At 42.3% G+C, this 22,639-nt stretch overlaps 1 protein-coding gene and 1 non-coding gene across 2 annotated transcripts in view; one reads left to right on the forward strand and one right to left on the reverse strand.

Moving 5' to 3' along the window:
- The first annotated feature begins 2,012 nt into the window (after nucleotides 1-2,012).
- The window catches only part of ATP6V0E1 (ATPase H+ transporting V0 subunit e1), a 35,967-nt gene continuing 15,340 nt past the window's right edge, over nucleotides 2,013-22,639 (forward strand). The window contains exons 1-2 of the mRNA XM_007465541.1: nucleotides 2,013-2,191; nucleotides 7,082-7,129. Of these exons, the coding sequence (XP_007465603.1) occupies nucleotides 2,088-2,191; nucleotides 7,082-7,129 (152 nt within the window). The 5' untranslated portion in view covers nucleotides 2,013-2,087. The remainder of the gene's footprint in view (nucleotides 2,192-7,081; nucleotides 7,130-22,639) is intronic.
- TRNAE-UUC (transfer RNA glutamic acid (anticodon UUC)) lies at nucleotides 20,538-20,610 on the reverse strand. The gene has a single exon. It is a non-coding gene; the product is annotated as a tRNA-Glu (tRNA).

The raw sequence follows: 22,639 nt of genomic DNA on the forward strand, positions 1-22,639 counted from the left end.
CACATCCCTGTGCTCCCCAACATCTGCTTCTCAGAGAGGCTGCCAAGAAGGCAAGGCAAAAGTTAGGCTTACCAAGATCAACTTAAAAATATCTGCATTTATTTTAAAAAGGGGAAAAAAATTTACAATAGCCAAAAAAGTGGAAGCAACCCAACTATCCAACCACGGATGAATGGAGAAACAAAATGTGGTATATACATACAGTTGAATATTATTCAGCCTTAAAAAGGATGGAAATTCTGATACATGCTACAGCATGGATGAATCTAGAGGACATTATGCTAAGTGAAATAAGCCAGTCACAAAAAGACAAATGTTCTATGATTCCACTTATATCAGGTATCTTGAGTAGTCAAGCTTATAGAAACAGAAAGTAGGATGGTGGTTGCCAGGGGTGGGGGAAGGAGAGAATGGGGATTTGTTTAGTGGGTATGAAAATGTTCTGGAGATCAGGTGCACAACAGTGTGAATACTTAACACTATTGGACTGTACACTTAAAAATGGTAAAGAAAGTTAAGTTTTATGTTATGTATATTTTGCCACGATTAGAAATAAGTTTTTAAAAAAAGAAATGGGAAGAAAGAGCAAACTTTTTTCTCTAATTTAGTTCTGGCTGATTTCACCCTTTCTTAACTATTCAATTTAGTTGTACAAGTGTTTTTTGAGCACATCCTATGTATAAAGTGCTTCTAACGAACAAAGATCAGTTAAACAGTGCCCATAATCAAGGAGTTTGCCCTCTAGTAGAGGGTTGGTTAATTTATACACACAAACAAGTAGAAGGCCACAAGACATGCAATAAGAGAATGCAAATAGGTCTTGGTGAAGGTGATGCCTGGACTGGAACTTAAGGACAATAGAATTTCTGTTGAGACTGAGTTGTTGCGGGGGGGCAGGATGAGCACAAAGGAGACCAACTAGTTTCCTGCCTTGTCCTTCAGGTAAAGGCTTGGAATCGTGTTTCAAGAGATATTAAAGATCTTTGGTCCAATTTCTCATTTAATCCAGGAATCCATTCTAGTTGAATGAAGAAAGAAATCAGGAGGCAATTCCAGGTAAGGAAATGTGATTATTGCAGGGAAACCGTGGTCCAGGGTAAAGCACACTGGATTGGTTTATCGATTTGCTTTCCATCTTGCTTCTGCCTGAGAGCTCTGTCAACCTCTCTGAGAATTGGGTTCCTCTGTTCCAAGGTTGTCACATACTACAATGAACATATGTGAAAATCCTTGGCAAGCATTTGAAACTCCATGTTACCTTCTCCTTACTACTCTGGCTAATTTCTACTCCTCTTTCAAGGCTCAGCTCAGGACTGGCCGGGATGGAAAAGCTGTGCACTATGGTCCACTCTACCTTCACACTGCATTGAGCGAGTGGCCTGCTCACAAGTCCATCTCACCAGCCTGTGAACTCCCTGAGGGGAGGCGGTGTCTGTTTAATTTCTGTAACCCCCAAACTTGGCACAGTGCACAAGTCATTCAGTAGGTAAGTAGCTAAGAGCACTGGGCTTGAAAATCACACCGTCAAAGGTTAAATCCTGGCTCTGCCATTTAGTAGCCATGTGACTCTGGCCAAAATCCTTCTCCTCCCTGGGCCTCAGTTTCTTCAACGGCAAAGTGGGGATAATAATGAAAACGACTTCATAGGCTGTCGTGAGGTGTTCAAAACAAACTCAAGCACTTAAAGCTCATGGCCCAGTGCCTGGCACACAGGAATTCTGAACAGAAACTTACTATTAAGTTCTTTATATGTTTGTTGCATAAGAAGATAAAGCTGTAAATACTTACACTCTTCTTAAAAGGGTCACCTTCGCATCAGAAAACTTTGCTGAGCCCCTGGTGACTTACCCCTACCTCTGGGGCTCTGGGGTGACTGATGTCCCTCCAAAGAGCAGGAGCCCCAAGACCGGCGAGGGGAGGGCGGGGCTCTGTCTCCCGGTCCCCAGCGGGGCGGAGTCCGGCGCGAGGTCACGTGGGGGTGCGAGAGGCGGGTCTTTGCGCGCGCAGGTCACGCGGCCGGTGTTGACACTTCCGGGTGGGACCACAGTGAGGCGGCGGGGCAGGGGCTGGCACCTCCCGCAGCAACCATGGCGTATACCGGCCTCACCGTGCCTCTCATCGTGATGAGCGTGTTCTGGGGCTTCGTCGGCTTCCTGGTGCCCTGGTTCATCCCTAAGGGTCCCAACCGGGGGTAAGTGCGCCAGGCCTGCCTGGGGAGGGACGCGCGGTGAGGACCCGCAGAGCCGGGCGGGGGAGGGGGCGATTTCGCACCGGTCGGAGACCTTGCCCGGGTAATCCTGCCCTCCAGTCAGGCTCCCCCGTGCAGCCCCCCGACTTATCGCAGCAGCCTCAGTGTCTCCCGGCCTGAGCGTGAGGAGGGTGACTTCCGGTGGACCCTCCTTGGGAAGGAGTTGTAGGGGAATTTTTTCTCATCACGTCTCTGTGTGGGGAGGGTGCAGTCGGAAATGGGTTTATACCGACTCAAGGAGAAGTTGGGGTTCGTCCCTAGACGGCTGTCGCCCCTTTAGCCCTGCCGTCCACCCAAATGAGGCCTCGTTTGCCTAAACTTTAAAGGAACGGATCAAATAAATAAAACAGAAATTGATCTCTCTGCCTCACAGGCTGTCGCAGTTGCACAGGACAAGCTTGTGCAACAACGTTGAGCCCAGGCCTTGCATCTAGTGGGCGCCAGGATCTAGCTGGGGCTTGATCTAGAACGAGATTAATTATCAAAGAGTCGGAGGTATTGTTTAGAAACCCCTGCGTCATACCTTTCCAAGGGCTCTCCAGCCCTTGTATATGAGTGTAACAAGCTCTTAGAATGATTGGTTAAGAAAGACTTTTTCTCCCAGACTTCTTTGTTAGAGCTTTATCTGTTTTGTAAGTAAACTTTTTTTTTTTATTGTAGTATGAAACAGAGTCTTATCTTCAAAGGGGCTTTGGAACACCCTCTTTCTGGTTCCTCTTTGCCTTTTAGTCATTTTTTTCTCAGCGGCAAGATCATGTGGGGTGAAACTTAGACTGAAGTCACAGATTTGGGGGAACACCATCTCTTGTTTTATTCTTTGAAACGAATTGGTGGCTTCACAGTGCTCTGCATGTAGAGTAGGCATTCAGTAAAGAGTTATTGAGTGGATAAGTCTATTGCCTTTATTAAAGGAAAGAAAATGCTATTACTTCCTCAGTGTTTTGTGACCTGAACCCCTTTTGCTCTCTGGAATAACCATCGAGCTTACAAGTAAATCATAATTTGTTTAAAAAGGAAAAATGGTGGATGAATTTCTATCATTTCATTATATTAGGTTCCTTTTCCCCACCCCACCCCTAGCATCAGTTATATAGGGTCATTTTTCCAGCCTGTAATAGATGATTTAGAGTGTCAGAATTCTGGGGTTATTAAAACAATTTGTATTAACCAAATTTTATTCCTTGGACTTGTTTCTCCTACTGGCATTAGAGAACAACATAGTACTCCTTTGTTGTGTTCCTGTCTTCCGCTGTTTCATTACCCACTGTCTGCCTTTCCGCCCTTCATACTCAAAAAGCATTTATTAATGTTCTGGTAGTGTTGACCACTCCTTTCTTGAAGACCCCCATTTGGGGCCCACCATGCCTAGCCTTGGGTCTTGATGCCACTGCTGTTACCCAGGGGTAATGAAACGCCTCCAGTGGTCCATGGGCTACTCAGTTTCTAGCCCTAGTGTCACTATTCAGGTTTGACCTGCCAGTGATATGTTATCTGGATCCAATTCATAGCCTCCACCTCAGTCCTTGTGTTTCCTGCTCTTGGCAGGATTGAGCAGGTCTTAAAACACTAGGTGTCTCCTAGGAGTTACTGTATTACACTTTGAGAAACACTGCTCCCAGCTGGATGATCCCTATGACCTTGGATAGTTTAACTTTTCCATGTTCCTGTTTCCTCATTGTAAAATGGAAATATTAGTACTGAATTAGTATTAGTTCCCCTTTACCTTCTGAAAAGACTGCAAGTGATTTTTTTTTTTTTTTTAAATACACGAAGGAGCTGAATTGATTCGAGGACTATGGTGAATTTTTAACGCGGGAGAGCATTTCTGATTTGAAGGATTAAAAACATCTTCATTAAGGAGCTAAGTAAAGGTGCTGTGTGAGAAGGGAAGAAAGGAGACTTTGCTGTTAAATCCTCTTCTCTGAGACCCCTGCACATCAGAATGCAGAAACCTGGGTGATTAGGAGGTTTTCAGGACCTCATGAAGCTGGGGGAAAAAGGGAGCAAAAGGGAAAAAACTCTTCTGAATCTATGTATAACCTAAAGCAAGCCTCTTACTCTCATCTTTTCTACAACTGAAAAAGGGCTGGATAAAATGAAGTCTGTACCTGGAGTGCTGGTTCCTGACCATTCCTATTTTTCATGATTTCCCATTCTCCTCTTTAGGAATCCACAGATTCTCTAAAACCTTCAGATTTTTTCACAGTGGCTCCCTTAGCAGTAGTTGTGGGGGAGGGAATGGGGACAGAGCGCAGGGATTAGTGTTACAGTTCAGTGAGCTCCAATTTTTTCAGACATAACACTTTTGAACATTCAGAAAAATAGAGTAGTACAGGTGTTGTATAACACCACCTAGATTCAATAATGCTAACATTCATATTTGCTTTATATTTGCTTTGTCTATGAATCCAGGTGTGCATACATGCATACATAATTTTGCTGAATCATTTGAAGGTAAATTGCAGTTATCATGACACTTCACCCCTAAACTCTTCAGCAGGCAATAACTTAGAAGAAGCACATTAGGAACTGATATTTTAATGAAGCACATTAGGAACTGATATCTTAATTAAAATTTCTTTTTTCTTTTCTTTTTGGCTGCGTTGTGCCGCGCTGCTTGCGGGATCTTAGTTCCCTGACCAGGGATCGAACCCGCACAGTGGAAGCGTGGAGTCCTAGCCACTGGACCGCCAGGGAATTCCCATGACGGAGCGTTTGATATCGAACTATTAATCAAGTAGTACAAAGGGGCCTCAGCTGTTTCCGATCTCTGAGTTGGTCTTTTGGGGAAGAGAAAGACTGAGGGAGGGATTCCAGGTTGGGGCAGGGGAATGGAAGAAGATGAGCAGAAGCTTGGGATGGAGAATAATAAACATGATGTGCAACCCCCAGTACCTATTTATATATGTACTATAAGGTACATGTTTTGAAGAATGTGCCTTCAGGATATATCCAGAGTCTGACCAGTTCTCACTACAGGCACAGCTACCAGAGTGGTCCATTGGTGCAATTCCCCACTAACTGGTTTTTCTGCTTTTCCTTTTGCTTTCTCTTCCCTAGTCTATTTCCACCCTGCAGAGAGATCCTATTAGAATTTGGGTCAGATTTTGTCAGTCCTCTCCTCAAATCCCTCCAAAATAGCTTCCCTTTTCCTTTCAGAGGCTACCAGATACCTCTGACCTCACTTCCTACCAGACTCTCCTTGCTCGGCTCAGCCACACTGGCCTCTGTCCTCTTTGAATGCCAGATACCTTCTCACCAGGAACCTTTGCTTTGCTAAATTTCAGGGATTTTCATCCATTTTGTTCACTCCTCTCTCCCCAGAGCCTGGTGCATACAAGTCACTCTGAATCTGTTGAATGGGCAAGCCACGTATTAACCACAGAAAATATATGCACACACACAGAATTTCTAAAGGATGAGTTAAACATAATCTATGTAAGAGTTCAGATATTTGCTCCCTGCCTTCTAGGAGATAGTCTTTCTTACTCTATGGGGTGTGGAGACTCCCTCTTTGGAAGTCACACCTGTGGATGATGGGGGGGCATTGAAAGATGATAAGCTGCAGGGTGATGTAATGAAAGGAATATTTTAGGAAGACTAACCCAAGGTGATGGTAGGAATGAATGAAAGATTGTATGGATAGAATGAAAGGGAAGGGAGAAAGTTTTGAATCTGCCAGCAGTTAGCCAGGCAGACCTGATAAATTTTGATTTTAACGATGGGAATAGAAAGAAAAAAAATCCACATAAGGAGAGCTGCTTCAAAGGACTAATCCACAGCATTTGGTGACTGAAGGTGCAGGGGAGGCATGAGTAAAAAGATGACAGATTGGAGGGGTGGGTCACATGGGTGGAAATGGCAGAGCTTCTCTGGAGTAGGAGATTTAAATTTGGAAAGAGAAATGGGAAAAGAATATCATGAATTCAATTTTTTAAACGTTGAAATTCAGCTGATCAGAGATCCAGGTTTAACTATTTTTCAGACAGGAATGGAGATGGGGAGAGGTCAAGGCTAGAAAGTCATATTTTGGTAACACGGAAGAGTTAAATCAGACTCCACATTGGATCTGTTTCTTTGACTTTAACATTTGCTTTTCAGTGCTTTTGTTATTATAATCATACATAATGGCCTGCCTCAGGGAACCCTGTCCCTCTGCTAGCCCTGCTCACCTGTGAATGGCTGCAAAAAAGAAGAAACTAACACATCCCCTCACCGAGGCTGGTCATTCCAGATGTTTTGCAAGACTGATGGCCCTTTTACTTTACTTCCTCACCGCCTCTATAAAATGCCGTTCTATAAAAGAAACTGGCATCCAGACCCAGAGAAGATGGTTTTTCGGAGACACCAGTCTGCCATCTTCTCGGGCTGCCGGCTTTCCCAATAAAGTCGTATCCCTTGCCTCAACACCTCGTCTCCGATTCATTGGCCTGTCGTGCGGTGAGCAGAGCGAGCTTGGACTCAGTAACATTTTTAGCAGTATAGTGTCATTTCGTTGCAGAGAATACTACCAAATAGGGCAGTTACTTGGATGTCAAAGCTATTACCAGTACAGCCTTTTGTGTTCAGTTTCAGGTGGGTTTGGATTAGACCCCTAAACTGTGGCATCAGTACACAGTCCCTTAAATACAAATGTTAATGACTTCTGTAGAATTCTGCTGTGTGCACCCCAGGGCACCCTGCTGTCTCTGGTGTTTGAACAGATTCAGATGCATTTTCCTGGTTGTGCAATCCTTGCCAGGTTTGATCACCTGGGAAGGGAACTTAAACCTCCTGCAAAGTCTGCACAGTTTGCTAGTTATCTAATGCTTGCACTTTTTTTTTTTTCTCCAGAGTTATCATCACCATGTTGGTGACCTGTTCCGTTTGCTGCTATCTCTTGTAAGTAGTTTTTTCCTAAAACAATAAGCAGTTATTTCTGGTATTTATCATATGTGTGAATAAAAGTTAAATAAGTGGAGCAAGATTGTCATGAAACTTTACATTTTGTTTCACTGGGGCTTGTTCCTTGTGTAACATCTAGAAATAGTATCCTAAGGTTGAAAAGAACACTTTTCCTATGTTCAGTATATTTACCTAAGAACTGTACAGATGCTCAGTTCTTCTGGCAATACAAGTGTAATTTATTTGGCACAAATTTAAATCATACAATTAGCCAGAAATTGTCATCGTACTGCTTTATATTTTACTACTGTGAAGTATTTGAGCCTACTCATTTCACTTAAATATCTCACTATGAAGCCAATAAAGCCATTCTTTATTATGTATTTATTTATTTTTGTCCGCGTTGGGTCTTCATTGCTGTGCGTGGGCTTTCTCTAGTTGTGGCGAGTTGGGGTTTCTCTTGTTGCAGAGCACGGGCTCTAGGCGCGTGGGCTTCCGTAGTTGTGGTACATGGGCTCAGTAGTTGTGGCTCATGGGCTGTAGAGCGCAGGCTCAGTAGTTGTGGTGCACGGGCTTAGTTGCTCCGCGGCATGTGGGATCTTCCTGGACCAGGGCTCGAACCCATGTTCCTTGCATTGGCAGGCGGATTCTTAACCACTGCGCCACCAGGGAAGTTCCACTATTCTTTATTATAACTTTTGTTTTATCTCATGAATAAAAGTTGAGCTAGAATTGTGATTGAGTAGAATAAGGGTAATTTTTTTAAACAATTCATTATACACTGTATCAAAGTATGATAATAATTGGCTTCTGTTCGAATAGATTATATAAACTTGAATGAAAGCTTTAGGATATGTGAGGTAATTTCTCAACATATATTTTTGGAATACTGTTAAAAATGGCAAAACTGCATTTGAACTATTATTATTATTATTTTTTTTTGCGGTTAACGGGCCTCTCACTTTGTGGCCTCTCCCATTGTGGAGCACAGGCTCCAGACGCACAGGCTCAGCGGCCATGGCTCACGGGCCCAGCTGCTCCGCAGCATGTGGGATCTTCCCGGACCGGTTCGTGTCCCCTGCATTGGCAGGCGGACTCCCAACCACTGAGCCACCAGGGAAGCCCTATTTTTTTTTTTAAATTTATTAATTAATTAATTTTTGGCTTCATTGGGTCTTCATTACTGCACGGGCTTTCTCTAGTTGTGGCGAGTGGGGACTTCTCTTGTTGCAGAGCACGGGCTCTAGGTGTGCAGGCTTCAGTAGTTGTGGCTCGTGGGCTCTCCAGTGCAGGCTCAGTAGTTGTGGCGCACAGGCTTAGTTGCTCCATGGCATGTGGGATCTTCCTGGACCAGGGCTCAAACCTGTGTCCCCTGCATTGGCAGGTGGATTCTTAACCACTGTGCTACCAAGGAAGTCCCAGTTGAACTATTCTTTCTTTTTTTTTTTTTAATTGAGATATATTTCACATACCATAGAATTTATCCTTTTAGGGATTGCTTGTTAAGAGTTTAGAACCAGCAATTCACTTTTCTTAAAGAGAGCTTGCTAGCTTCCTGAGACTTCCTTATATGGAAAGTCTTGGTGATGGCCAACTCTTGCTTAGTGCCCACATGTGGTAGGAAGCAGCATTCTGATCCTGTGATGAAAGGCCATGGCTCTGAATCTATAAATTTCTTGTATCCTGGGACTTTTGCACTAAGGTTTTTCAAAGAGGTTTGTGGGTATGAGCCAATTCTGGTTGTTGGCATAGATCAAAATCTGCCCCTGACAAAGGGTTATTACCATGAATTTCGGCTATCTGGCCGTTCGGTCACTTGCTTCAGTGCAACTTGACGTGTTTAAAGCTGAATCATATAGCACTATAGAAGTTTGGCTAAATGATGATGATGTTGTTTGACTGCCTTGATACGAGTGCTTATGTGATGAGACTTTATGCAGTTGGCTTGTTTAGTCTTTTCGTTTTAGTTAGAAAGGTAAAAAAGAGGCCTTTTCAGGTCATAGCTCAGCCCCCAGAATGGAAGTCTGACAGGTAGCGAATAGAGGGCATTCTTATCCTAGCTCTGTTTAGCTCTAAAGAGTAAATAAGAAGAAGTACATGCATCATCAAGAATTCCTCGTTTAAGTAGGGGTGACTGAGTACCAGCCTATCCTACCAAATCTCCTCTAGAAATTCCAGCAAGGGAGCTCTTAATCAATCCAGGAGCCAAGGAGTGGTCCTGTAATTGAAAAAGCCTTTGTTTTCATTCCTTTGATCTCTGCTGCATGAGCAGTAAGGTTAGTGGTGGGGTCTTAAAAAAAAAAAAAAAGACAAAATTATTGAGCAGAGGAATGACTTGAGATTAAACCAAGATGAGGTTAAAATGTTTTGTGACTTTCTGGTCCTCCATCATCTTTGAAATCTGGTTAATTTTCCTGTTATTATCTTTTTTTTTAGTGTTTTTTTTTTTTTAAAATAAATTTATTTATTTATTTATGGCTGTGTTGGGTCTTCTTTGCTGTGTGCGGGCTTTCTCTAGTTGTGGTGAGCGGGGGCTACTCTTCGTTGCGGTGCACGGGCTTCTCATTGTCATGGCTTTTCTTGTTGCGAAGCACAGGCTCTAGGCACGCGGGCTTCAGTAGTTGTGGCACGTGGGCTCAGTAGTTGTGGTTTGCGGGCTCTAGAGCACAGACTCAGTAGTTGTGGCGCATGGGCTTAGTTGCTCCGCGGCATGTGGGATCTTCCCGGACCAGGGCTCGAGCCCGTGTCCCTACATTGGCAGGCGGATTCTTAACCACTGCTCCACCAGGGAAGCCCCTGATACTGTCTTTAAAACAGGCAGGAGACCTGTCAAGTCTCATGCCTCCTATCTTCACTTTCAAGTATAAAATAAAATAATTGGACTTGGTTGGAAATTATGTCACTTTGAGTATTAGTGACTTAGTTGAGGACAGTCTGTGAGCCCTTACTTCTCTTGCTGTCTAGCTTTTTTCCTTTGTCCCAATGTGCTGGTGACTGCTCTATTGACAGTGGGTCAGTACTGTCATCGATGTATTAATAAAGTTAGTTAGTACACAGTGTTCCAACAGTAAATGCTTCTGGAGGCCATTTTATGGGGAAATGAGCTGGGTGGTATAGACTTTACGCAATTGTTTTTTTCTTTTGTTTCTTTGAAACCTGATCATATATCCTATTTAGCAAAATATCTGCCTGAAGCATACAGGTGGAATTCAAATCCCAAGTATTTTACATACCTTATTCCACAAAGGGGTAGGATTTCTGTAACAAATTTGATTTGAAATTCAAAGGACACTTTACTGTTTGGCACTAGTACATATAGTTTCTTGAAAATACCTCATTTGCCATTAAGACACCCCCAAAGAAACAAGATTTCCTAAACAAAGTCATGTTTTGAAATACATTCATAGACTTTCGAATTGCCTTCTCTTTGTGGCACTTTTTCCCTCCTTCCAGTTTGTTCTAGTTCAAGGTTAGATTCCGCCAGCCGAACCTTGTTTGAGCTCTGAATAAATCAGGATCTCTGCCAGTACAACCAGCTTGTGTTGCTAGCTCAGCAGAGTAAAGTCTGAATGCTCTACATCTGGTTTCTCTAAGACACAAGATCACTTTTGTTTCTTAAGCATACAGGCCTTTTAGTTACTATTCTGTACTTTCTCTTGGTCTTTGGTTAGTTGTTAATGTCGGGTTATGTTGTAGTTTACCCAGAGTTACAAAACTCACATCCTAGGGGTAAAGTAGAAATTTAGTGTTGTATTGTGAAGGTACAATTGCTTCTTGGAAAACATGCTGTATCTTTAGCACTTGACTAATTGTAAATCTTTCCAGCAGAGTGATACAGGAAAAAAAATGTTGACTAGGAGACCAGGAGACCTTGGTTCTGCTAGGCTGAATAATATTTGGCCTGATTATGTTGTAGTGTGGTTTGGTAAATTTTTAAATAAGGTGCTGTGTGTGAAAACTTATAACAAAGGATAAGAAAAATATAGTATTATCAGTGATTTTTAAAAATAAATTGCTTTAATTCAAAGAACTATATGTTACTTGTAAGCACAGTTTGCTTACATTGCCTTTGTAGCATTCATTTTATTGGGCCTTATTAGAGTTCATTCACTCAACTTATTTATTGTTAATAATAGTATATACTGATAGTACTATAATGAACCTACTGTGTACCAGGCACTGGATATATAGCAGAAATATTCTGCCTGCCCTCTTTTTAAAATAAATTTATTTATATTTTTAATTTATTTTTGGCTGCGTTGGATCTTCGTTGCTGCATGTGGGCTCTCTCTAGTTGTGGTGAGCAGGGGGTTACTCTTTGTTGAGGTGCACAGGCTTCTCATTGCAGTGGTTTCTCTTGTGGCGGGGGGCAGGCTCTAGGCCTGCAGGCTTCAGTAGCTGTGGCACATGGGCTCAGTAGTTGTGGCTCGCAGGCTCAGTAGTTGTGGTGCATGGGCTTAGTTGCTCTGCGGCATGTAGGATCTTCCCAGACCAGAGCTCGAACCTGTGTCCCCTGCATTGGTAGGCGGATTCTTAACCACTGTGCCACCAGGGAAGTCCCCTCCCTGCCCTCCTCTTTAGGGAGGGGAGACAGACAGCAAAACAGAGAGCCAGTGAAGCCGCCAATCACTTCCCAAAGAGGTTTCCTCATCTACTCATTCTCCCAAACCCCTACTCTGTGGCCCCCAAACGAGTCCGCCTCACTCACTTCTCCAGCCCCCTAATACTGCCCATCACACAGGACCTGCACAGCCTTCAGACACTTTCCCCTACGTGTCTAGGAGTTTGCAGATCCACGGTTGAGCCCAACCTTGCTTTGGTCCTGCCTCTAGAGCCAGTTTGGGGACAGGACATGATTACCTACCAGGGCCAGGGTTCTTCACTTTGGTTTCCCACCAAGTACCCACAGCTAGTCAGTTTCTAGAATGTTCTTTACTATAGCATGCTTTGTTTTGTTTTTTACGCTTTCTGTTTTTGAACTTTTAAAACTTACTGTATGCTTTCTACAAAAGTAGAATAATGTAATGAACGAACCTTCACGTGTCTGTCATCCATGTTGAAAAATTATCAACTCATGGCCAGTCTTGTTACATCCCCACACACTTTCCCGTTCCACCCCAGATTTTTTTGAAGCAAATCCCAGACATCAGTTTATCTGTAAATATTTCAATATATGTATATCTCTAAAAAGTAATCATTCTTTTTTCAAGTATAGCCCCAAACCATTATCACACACAAAAAGTTAATTCCTTTATATCATCAAATATCATTTAAATTTCTGTAGTTGTCTCATACACTTTATTTATATATTTATTTTACAGTTTGTTTGAATGAAGATGCTCATAAAGACCCTGCATTGTGATTAGCGGATGTGTCTTTCAAGTCTCTATTGGTTTCTTCTCCAAATCTCTTTTTTTCCTGGCATATTTTAATAGAAAAAAACCCCAGATTGTCTGCCTCAGAGTCTATTCCTTATTAACTGCATACCCATGGTGTCATTTAACATAATCCTCTTTCTTCTGTATTTCCTGTAAGTTGGTAGTCATACTTAGGGGCTAGATCACATTTAGGTTCAATTTTTTGTTAAGTCTGTTTTATAAATGGTGTTGATATTTTCATCAGGGGTATATCACGTCTGATTTTTCTTTGTGTTGTTGGCATCACTGATGATGTTCTATTTCTATAACTTCTTATTTATTCATTAGCTAGAATATGTCCATAAAGATTTACTTCATCAACCATTTTGTTATTCAAATAACTGAAAAAAAGTTCACAAAGAAAAGCTAGGATATATGTGTGCTCTTCTCTCTGCTTACCTGTTTCAAAATGATAAATTGTTTCCTTAGCATCTTCCAGTGGTGAATAATGATTTTTGTTTTGTGTTAGTATCATTATGATCTGATACAATTAAACATATTTGATGTATTTCAATCCAGTATAATTAGTATCCCTTTGGTGTTCAAATTGTCTCACCTTTGGCCAGTAGAATCACCTGAATATGACCTTCTGTTAGCTGGTTGGTGGGCTCTGTCTTCACCTCCAGCTTTGAAGCTCCTTCAGACAGGAAATGTGTTTGGTGTAGGTGAAATGTCTGTCTTGTCTCTCCATAGATTGGTAATTTTTGTGTGTCTCTCTCCTGTCTTGTTTGGTGATGTCTGCTAATAAAAGGAAATAGCGGCATCAGTCCTGGAAAACAGTGGGTAATTAAAATTAAATTTGTTCCTGAGATATGAAGTCCTCCTGCCCTTGGTCCTTTCAGCTTGGAACTCAGGTGGATAGCCAGAGGAAGCCATGTTCTGTTTTAGCTAATTTGCTTGTTGCCTTCGTGGGTTTTTCTGTTTGTATCTCTCATTTATAGTTGTCTGTTTGTTTCACAGCTTTGCTACCCATCTTCCCCTAGAATTCAGCCAGTAAGCATTTCGTAGAATACCTACTCTGTGCCAGTTCCCGGGTTTTTGATAGAGAACCACGTCCCTGCCCTCCTAGAGGTGACAGTCCAGTGAAGGGAGTCAGACAAGCAGGTTAACAACAGCAGCAGCAAAACTGTTCTTGATTTGTAATAGACAAGGTGAGAAGATGCTTTAAGGAGCCAAACAGCGTGCTGTGATAGAGAACAGTGAAGGGGTGGGAGGGAGGGAGGGTTTACTGAGAGAGCTCACAGAAAGCCTGTTGGAGGAGGAGTCAGCCATGGGGGCAGCTGGAGGCCGGGTCTTCTGCAAAAACGAAGGCACTGAGAGGTAAGGAGCTTGGAATGTTCTGGGAGGGTAGTGTGATTGGGGTTTAATAGTGAGGCGAGGAGTGGTAGGTTTGGGATTTAGGTGAGGGCCAGATCATGTAGGATTTTATGGGCTTGGGGTTTAGGTTTTATTTTAAGTGGATAGGAAATCTTTTCAGATTTTAAATAATGGAGTGATTTGGTCAGATGACCACTTTGTCTGCTCTGTGGAGAGCAGACTACTTGGAGGCCAGAGTGGAAGCAGGGCCACAAGTTAGGAGGTTACGGCATTCATTCAGGTGAGGAATCTTTGTGGTTTGGTCTGAGGTGGTGATAGTGAAGATAAAGGGGGTGCACAGATTTGAGAACTAATTTGGGAGTAGAATTTATTGGTCCTGCAGGTGGAGGAGGTGGGAGGAATCAGCGGTGGGTCCTTGGTTTCTGGATTGGGCCATTTACCAAGATGGTGAAGACTTGGGACAGAACAAATTTCAAAACAAAACTTCAGTTGAGTTCATGCGAAGATTGAGATGCCTGTGCGCCTTCTAAGAGATATCAAATAGGAAACTGGATATAAGAAGAAAGATTGGAGGCCATATGAGTGCATGTAATTGACTAAGACAGTGGTTTTCTATGAGGCTGGCATCCAGTAGGTAGAGGCCAGGGATGCTGCTGAACATCCTACGCTGCACGGTGCAGCCCTCCTCCCCCCAGTGCAGAATTACGCAGCCCCAGATGTCAGTAGTGCTAAGGTGGAGAAACCTGACCAAAGGGAAGGATGGTGAGAGAAGAGAAGAGAGGTTAGGGCCAAACCTGAGGAATGCCAACATTTAGGTGTTGTAGAGATGAGGAAGAGCCAGCAAAGGGCAAACTCAAGCCCCCTCTGTCAAATAAGGGGGAGTGACTGGGACAGATGAGAGGGTAGTAAAGTCAGTAGGCACGCGTACCCAAGCAGAAGGCAGTTCTTCATGAGAGTGGGAGAGAATTGTCTGCAGGCAGCAGAGGGAGCAAAGAAGTTATTGATGCTGTTGCCAAAGCCTGAGCTGTCTGTTGTAAGAATAAGCAGCCTTCTCAGCTTGAGAGAGCCTCAGGCGGGAGCCCGGCTTCAGTGATGCTGGAGTTGGGGAAGTGCGAGAATAGAAGGTATGAGTGGCAGATCACTGACCAAGTTACGGAGAGCACAGTGCAAGGGTTTGGGAGAAACGAAAGGGATCGAGTGTTGAGAAGAGCAGAGCAGTCTGGGAATGGGATTTGGGTCATATTAGATGGTCCTGGGAGGTCTGGAAAATTTTTTTCCGGCAAAAATTGAGGTAAACAAGGATATGAGACCTGTTGAACTTCTTCTTATCATTCATCTTATTAAGCAAGGACTTGGACCTAAAGGCTTTCCGCTATAGCCTGACCTTGGAGAGGGTTTGGCAGTTAGGCAAGACTGCTTCCAAGGGCCACCGGCACTAAAATGGTGGGGTCAAGCCTTGTTTTTGTTGCTGTTGTTTTGTTTTGTTTTCCCAATACAGATATCTAGTGGTCGCTGCGCCATTTGTTGAAAAGACTTTCCCTTCTCCATTAAATTGCTTTGGCATCTTTGTTCAAAATGGTTTGACCAGGGCTTCCCTGGTGGCGCAGTGGTTGAGAGTCCGCCTGCCGATGCAGGGGACACGGGTTCGTGCCCCGGTCCGGGAGGATCCCACATGCCGCGGAGCGGCTGGGCCCGTGAGCCACGGCTGCTGATCCTGTGTGTCCGTAGCCTGTGCTCCGCAACGGGAGAGGCCCGCGTACCGCAAAAAAAAAAAAAAAAAAAAATGGTTTGACCATATATGTGTGGGTCTTTTTACAGACTGTCTATTCTGTTCATTGATCTGTTTGTCCAGCCTTATGATAATACGACACTCTTTTGATTACTATAGCTTTATATTGAAATCAGGAAAGGTAAGTCCTCTGTTTGTTCTTCAAGTTTATTTTGGCTATTCTAAAATAGCCATATACATTTTAGAATCAACTTGTCAGTTTCAACAACAAAAAAACCTGTTGAGATTTTAATTGGGGTTGTGTTGAATCTGTAGTTTGGAGAGAGCAAACAATATTGAGCCTTCTGATAATGAACATGGTATATCTCTTCATTTATTTCAGTTCTCTTTTCTTTGTTTCCTTCTCCTTACTTTGGGGTTAATTTGCTCTTTTTTCTAGCCTGTTAAAGTGGAAACTAAGAGCATTGATTTAAACTTCCCTTTTTTTCTTTTGCTGTACGCAGGCCTCTCACTGTTGTGGCCTCGCCCGTTGCACAGCACAGGCTCTGGATGCGCAGGCTCAGAGGCCATGGCTCACGGGCCTAGCCGCTCTGCGGTATGTGGGATCTTCCCGGACCGGGGCACGAACCCGCGTCCCCTGCATCGGCAGGCGGACTGTCAACCACTGCGCCACCAGGGAACCCTCCTTTTTTTTTTTTAATTCATATATTCGGTTGTGCCTTGTCTTAGTTGTGGCAGGCGGGCTCCTTAGTTGCAGCTCATGGGCTCCTTAGTTGTGTCATGGTAACTCTTAGTTGTGGCATGTGAACTCTTAGTTGTGGCATGCATGTGGGATCTAGTTCCCTGACCAGGGATCAAACCCGGGCCCCCTACATTGGGAGCATGGAGTCTTAACCACTGTGCCACTAAGGAATTCCCTCCTTTTTATTTTTATTTCATTTTTGTTTCATTTTTATTTTTTTTAATTAAATTAAGTTAATTAATTTTTTGGCTGCGTTGGGTCTTCGTTGCTGTGTGTGGGCTTTTCTCTCTAGTTGTGGCAAGCGGGGGCTACTCTTCGTTGTGGTGCAGTGGCTTCTCTTGTTGAGGAGCACAGGCTCTAGGCACACAGGCTTCAGTAGTTGCAGCACGTGGGCTCAGTAGTTGCGGCACATGGGCCCTAGAGCATGCAGGCTTCAGTAGTTGTGGCGTGTGGGCCCAGTAGTTGTGGCTCACGGGCTCTAGAGCGCAGGCTCAGTAGTGGTGGCGCACGGGCTTAGTTGCTCCACGTCATGTGGGATCTTCCCAGACCAGGGATTGAACCCATGTCCCCTGCATTGGCAGGCAGATTCTTAACCACTGCGCCACCAGGGAAGTCCATCCCTCCTTCTTTTTTTTTTTTTGTGGTATGTGGGCCTCTCACTGTTGTGGCCTCTCCCGTTTGCGGAGCACAGGCTTCGGATGCGCAGGCTCAACGGCCATGGCTCACGGGCCCAGCCGCTCTGCGGCATGTGGGATCCTCCCGAACCGGGGCACGAACCCGTGTCCCCTGCATCGGCAGGCGGACTCTCAACCACTGCGCCACCAGGGAAGCCCCCTCCTTCTTTTTAAATGTAAGTGTTTAATACCATAAAATTCCCTTTAAGCATCACTTTACCTAGACCCTACAAATTTTGATGATGCTGTATTTTCATTTTCAGAACTGTGGTGTTTAATTTCCACATATTTGGCACCTTTCTAGATATCTTATCAGAAGGTATATTATGTAAGATTTCAGTCTTTTGAAATTGGGACGGGTAGCGTATGGTCTTATCTCGATAACCATTCCATGTGCACTTGAAAAGAATGTGTATTCTCCAGTTGTTGGGTAGAGTGTTTTGTAAACATCAGGTCAAGGTAGTTCGAATCTTCTTTGTCCTTACTGATTTTTCTTGGTCTGCTTTTATTAATTACTGAGAGAGGGTGTTAAAATCACCAGCTATGATTGTGGATTTTTCTATTTCTCTTCTTAAAAGAAAGATCCTTTTTTTGCTTCATATGTTTTGAAGCTCTGTTATTAGGAGCGTGCATATATATGATTGTCATGTCTTCTTGATGAATTGACATTTCTGTGATTATATTAATAAGATATCAATCTTTATCCTTGGTAATACTCCTTAACTCAGTTTTTACTTTGATCAATAACCATACCACCTTTCCTATGCTCACTGTATCTGTGTCTTTATATTTAGAATGTGCCTTTTTGAAGGTAGTAGGTGGCTTGTTTTTACTTTTTTATCCATTCTGACTGTCTTTGCCTTTTGCCAAATGGATATTCCTTATACAATTAATGTAACTATTAATATAGCTAGGTTTGGGTTCACTATTTTGTTAATTGTTTTCTGTTTGTCTCAACTCTTTTTTGTTCCTCTGTCCTTTTATGCCTTTCTTTAGGTTAATTGAATATTTTGAGTATTCTGTTTTAATTCCTCCAATGGCATTTAGCTATACTTTTCCTCTTTTTATTTTTTGTATTTTTCTTTTTTAATGTTGCTCTAGAGATTACAACATGCATTCTTAACTTTTCACAATCTATTTAGAGTTAATATTGAACCATTTCAGGTAAAATGCAACGATCTTGCAGCAATATGATTCCATTTACTCCCCGTTCTTGTGCTATTATCATATGTTTTATGTCTTTATATGTTGTAAAACCCTTTCTACAGTGTTACAGTTTTTAAAGAATCATGTGTCTTATAAAGAAATTAAGAGAAAAAAGTCTTTTGTATTTGCCTACATATTTATCATTTTTAAAATTTGTCATTTCTTTTTGTAGATTGGAGTTTCCAGCCTGAAGAACGTCCTTTAGTATTTGTTACAGGATAGGTCTGACTACAGATTCCCTCAGTTTTGTTTATCTGAAAATGTCTTTATTTCACTTTCATTTTTGAAGGATTTTTTTCTGGGCTGACAAGGTTTTTTTTTTCTTTCAGACAACTTTAAAGGTGCTCTTCCATTATCTTCTGGCCTCCATTGTTTCTGTTGAGGACTCGGCTGTAATTTGAATAATTGTTCTTTATGCATTCTTTGTCCTCTGGATGTTATCAAGATTTTCGCTTTATCTTTGCTTTTCAGCATAGTTTTACTGTGATGTGCATAGGTGTGGTTTTCTTTGAATTTATTCTGATTGGGTTTGGTGAGCTATTGGATCTTTAAGTTAATGTTTTCCACCAAATTTGAGAAAATTTCAGCCTATAGTCTACTTTTTTTTCTTTTTGCTCTATTCATTCTCCTTCTGAGACTACAGTTCCATCTATGTTAGACTGTTTGATTTTTTTTTCCAATATTTTTTCCCTGTTTCTTCAGATTGGATAGGTTCTGTTTTTCTCATCAGGTTCACTATTTCTGTCATCTCCAATCCTCTGGTAAATCCATCCAAATATTTTTCAGTTCATATATTATACTTTTTAGTTCTAGAATTTCCATTTGGTTCTTTTTTAAAGTTTTAACTTATTTTCTGAGATTCCAAATCTGTTCCTTCTTTATAGGCAATTTTTCTTTTAAGTCCCTAAACATACTTATAATGCTGTTTCGTTTTGAGTTTGTTTTAGATCAATAAACACCTTTATTACATGAGCTAACATAAGAAGGAGGAAGATTTCTTTGCTTTTCTGGGCCTTGATTTTCCTCAGATAGAACTCCAGCTCCTTGCCCTCTAGTACATAGCCATTTGCAGGCCACACCTACTTTAGAGACATTACCTTTTAATTGCATCATCTGTGTCATTTTGGACTCAGCTTCTGTTGATTCCTTTGTCCTATTGTTGATTACATTTCTTGGGGTTTTTGCACGTGTGTTTTTTTACTAAATGCTAGATATTGTAGATGATAGACATTCTGGATTCTACTTTGTTCCTCTGAAAAACGTTAAATTTTTTCTAACAAACGGTTAAATTATTAATTGATCACCTTAAACCTGTGGAGGGTTGGTTTTACACTTTGTTGGGCAGATCTATTTCAGTTTTTGCCCTTAGAGTGAGTTCTCCATTAAGATGTGGCCCTTCTGAGGTTTCAGTGGAAAGTCTGAGGTGTTTACCAAGCCCCTCTAACTTCAGACTCCAAGTTCTCTTTCGCTGTTGTACACAGCAGTGGAAATCTCTGCTCTGTTTTTTCGGCCTTCTGGGTGTTTTCCACCAGTCCTTGGCATTTGCATTCATGGTTCAAGGATGAGCCAAGGAGTTAAGGGGAATTTATACACAGGTTTTGGGGCTCCCCTTTGTGACACATCCTTTTTTGTGGTTTCCCCTCTTAATTTCTAACTGCTGGCAGCTCTGAACTTCATCTGTTGATACCTCAAGCCAATAAGACTGCAGGGTTTTGCTTGAGCTTCACACGGACTAGACAGTGTCCTCAGGGGAAATGCTGTATAAAACTTCCTTCCTTCTTTCAAGGATTGAATCCCTTCCAGTCTCTACCTGCTTTGGACACTCTTTAGTACCATCAGTTAGTTGTTTTTCATATTTTGTTCAGAGTTTATAATTACTATCTGTAGAATGAGTCTGATATAAGCTACTCTGCTACTACCAGAACCAGAACTTTACCTGTTGACTTTTTTTATTTTCAGGTATTATATTTTTCATTTCTATAGAAGTTCTTTTTGCTGCTTTTATAGTTTTGTTTGTCCTCCCTCCCTATCCCCTCCTTCCCCCACTCCCTCCCTTTCCTCCTCCTTTCCTTCTCCCTGCATGTGTTTTCAGTGTATCTTATTTCTTAAAACATAGTAGACGGTTTATTTTTAGTGCATATCTGATAATTCCATTATCTGAAGTCTCTTCAGGTTTGTGTCTGCTCTTTTCTGTCTCTCACTCCTGGTGTCTTGTTTCCATATGCATTTAGTTATATTTGACTGCCATCTGTCCATTTTCCCTGTAGTGTTTTTTTGGTTTTTTTCTTTTGACTGTGCCACACGGCTTGCAGGATCTTAGTTTCCTTACCAGGGATTGAACCTGGGCCCTCGGCAATGAAAGTGCAGAGTCCTAACCACTGGACCACCAGGGAATTCTCTGTTTTCCCTATAGTTTTATATGTATGACTTCTTGGGGGCCTGGTATGAGGGTGGGCTCTTCCAGAAAGTATTTACATTGCTGCTGCCAGGCGCCTAAGGCCATCACGAGTGTGGCATTAAATTAAGTAAAATTCTTGGTATGTTCTTTTTTAAAACCATGTAGTTGGCAATCCTTCATTCAGACCAGTTCTCAATGGCAGTGTTTTTCTCCTTCCTTCTTGGTGTTTGTATTTGAGACAGTTGATTTTCCTAGCATTCCACTTAAGGGGGTCGTTTGATTTTTCCTTATCTTGAGACAACCCTTTGGGGTCTTAGCTTTTTTGTGGTGTGTGGGTGAAACTTTCATTAGACTTTCTACCTTCAATGGGCGCTGGGCTTTGTCTACCGTTTTTCATGCCCTGTGATGTCTGAAAATAAAAGCTGAAGTTAATCTGGTTTAGTGTATGCTCTCAAAGTATGGAACACAACCTGTAGTCACTCTATTTTCCTCTCTGGGTACTTGCCTTCACTTAGTTTTTTGCTCTGAGACTTGCTTACATTTCTTTCATGGATTCATGTAAAATATTTGGATGTCTAGATTGTTGATAGTGGAAAGGAAATCTAGGTACCTGTAGATATTATTATCTACTATATTATCTATTATCTACTATATCTATTATCTACTATATTAAAGGGTTTATTTTTATGACTCTGACCATATAATCTTTTCATTTATAATTTGGCAGATAAGAGAATTTGAACTGGAAGGCCTAGTATAGAAAGTATGGAGAAAAGAAAGGAAAAGATAATTCAACTTTAGAGCTGGCAAAAATAGGGCATATTCCTATTTTTGTACTGTAGTAGTGCAAGGGCCATAGCAGAGATACAGTTGGCATCAGGTTAATGGAAAGTAAGTTTATGCCTTCTCATCTGGAGCTTGGGGTCCTCTTCCAAACTCCCATGGCTATGGCAGAATTAAGTTCCTTGTGGTTGTAGGACTGAGGTCCCATTTCCTTGGCTTGGGTATTTATTAGTTGGGGGCTGCTCTCAGCTCCTAAATGACACTCACATTCCTTGCCATGTAGCTCCTCCATCTTCAAAGCTAGCAAGAGAGAATCTTCCTTTGTGTCAAATCCTCCTCATCGTGTAGCAGTCTGGGTCCAATAAGGAGGTAGCAACCACACAATAGGTTAAACACAGGAAGTTTAACATAATTATTCACTATGGCAGAAGAGTAACTATAAGATAGAAGGAAACTCCATATGGTACCCTAGGGCTCAAGGAGAGTACCCAAGCAAGGACAGACTTGGAAAGAATTCAGACCTTGTTGGAGAAGGTGTAGTTCAGCCCACCAGATAGCAGAGAAGTTCATTAGTTTGGCCAGGCTGGAGTTGGTCTGGAGTTGGTCTGGAATTGCTGGGCAAGCAGTTGGCCACCCTCTGAGTGCAGGCAGCAGAGCAGGCTGAAGAGATCAGTGGCCTGGGTAGTGGGAATTCTTGTGCCAGTGTGAGCAGGAGGACTTCAAAGCATGTAGGCCAGGCAGGGGCTCTGGTTTTCATGTTGAGAGGGCTGCAGAAAGGTTATTTCCAGGCCAAGTCTCTAGATCAAAGAGCAACCGTGTTCTGGGCCAGAGCCTGTGCAGATTCCACCAAATGTCCTCATACCCACTCCCCCAACTTCTAGCCCATGCTTTGTCCCTCCAGCTACCTCTACTGGGAAAGCTTAACATCGTGCTCACTTTAAAGGAGAAAAAGGTATTCAGTTTTTTATTACAGAGCACATACTAAAGGGTGCGTTGCAAGATGGTTGGCGATGAATTAATAAGTGATACACGCACTCCAAATGTCCTTCATCAGGAAGAGTCCTGTCCCTTTTAGGAGCTCACCTGATTAGGTCATGCTCACTCGGGGTAAATTCTCTTTCTTTTTTTTTTTTAATTGAAGTATAGTTGCTTTACAGTGTTTCAGGTGTACAGCAAAGAGATTCAGTTATACATATATATATATACACACACACATATATATACTTTTTCAGATTTTTTTC

The sequence above is a fragment of the Lipotes vexillifer genome, unplaced genomic scaffold (genome assembly GCF_000442215.2).
Source record: "Lipotes vexillifer unplaced genomic scaffold, Lipotes_vexillifer_v1.1 scaffold621, whole genome shotgun sequence".
NCBI classification, from domain to species: domain Eukaryota; kingdom Metazoa; phylum Chordata; class Mammalia; order Artiodactyla; family Lipotidae; genus Lipotes; species Lipotes vexillifer.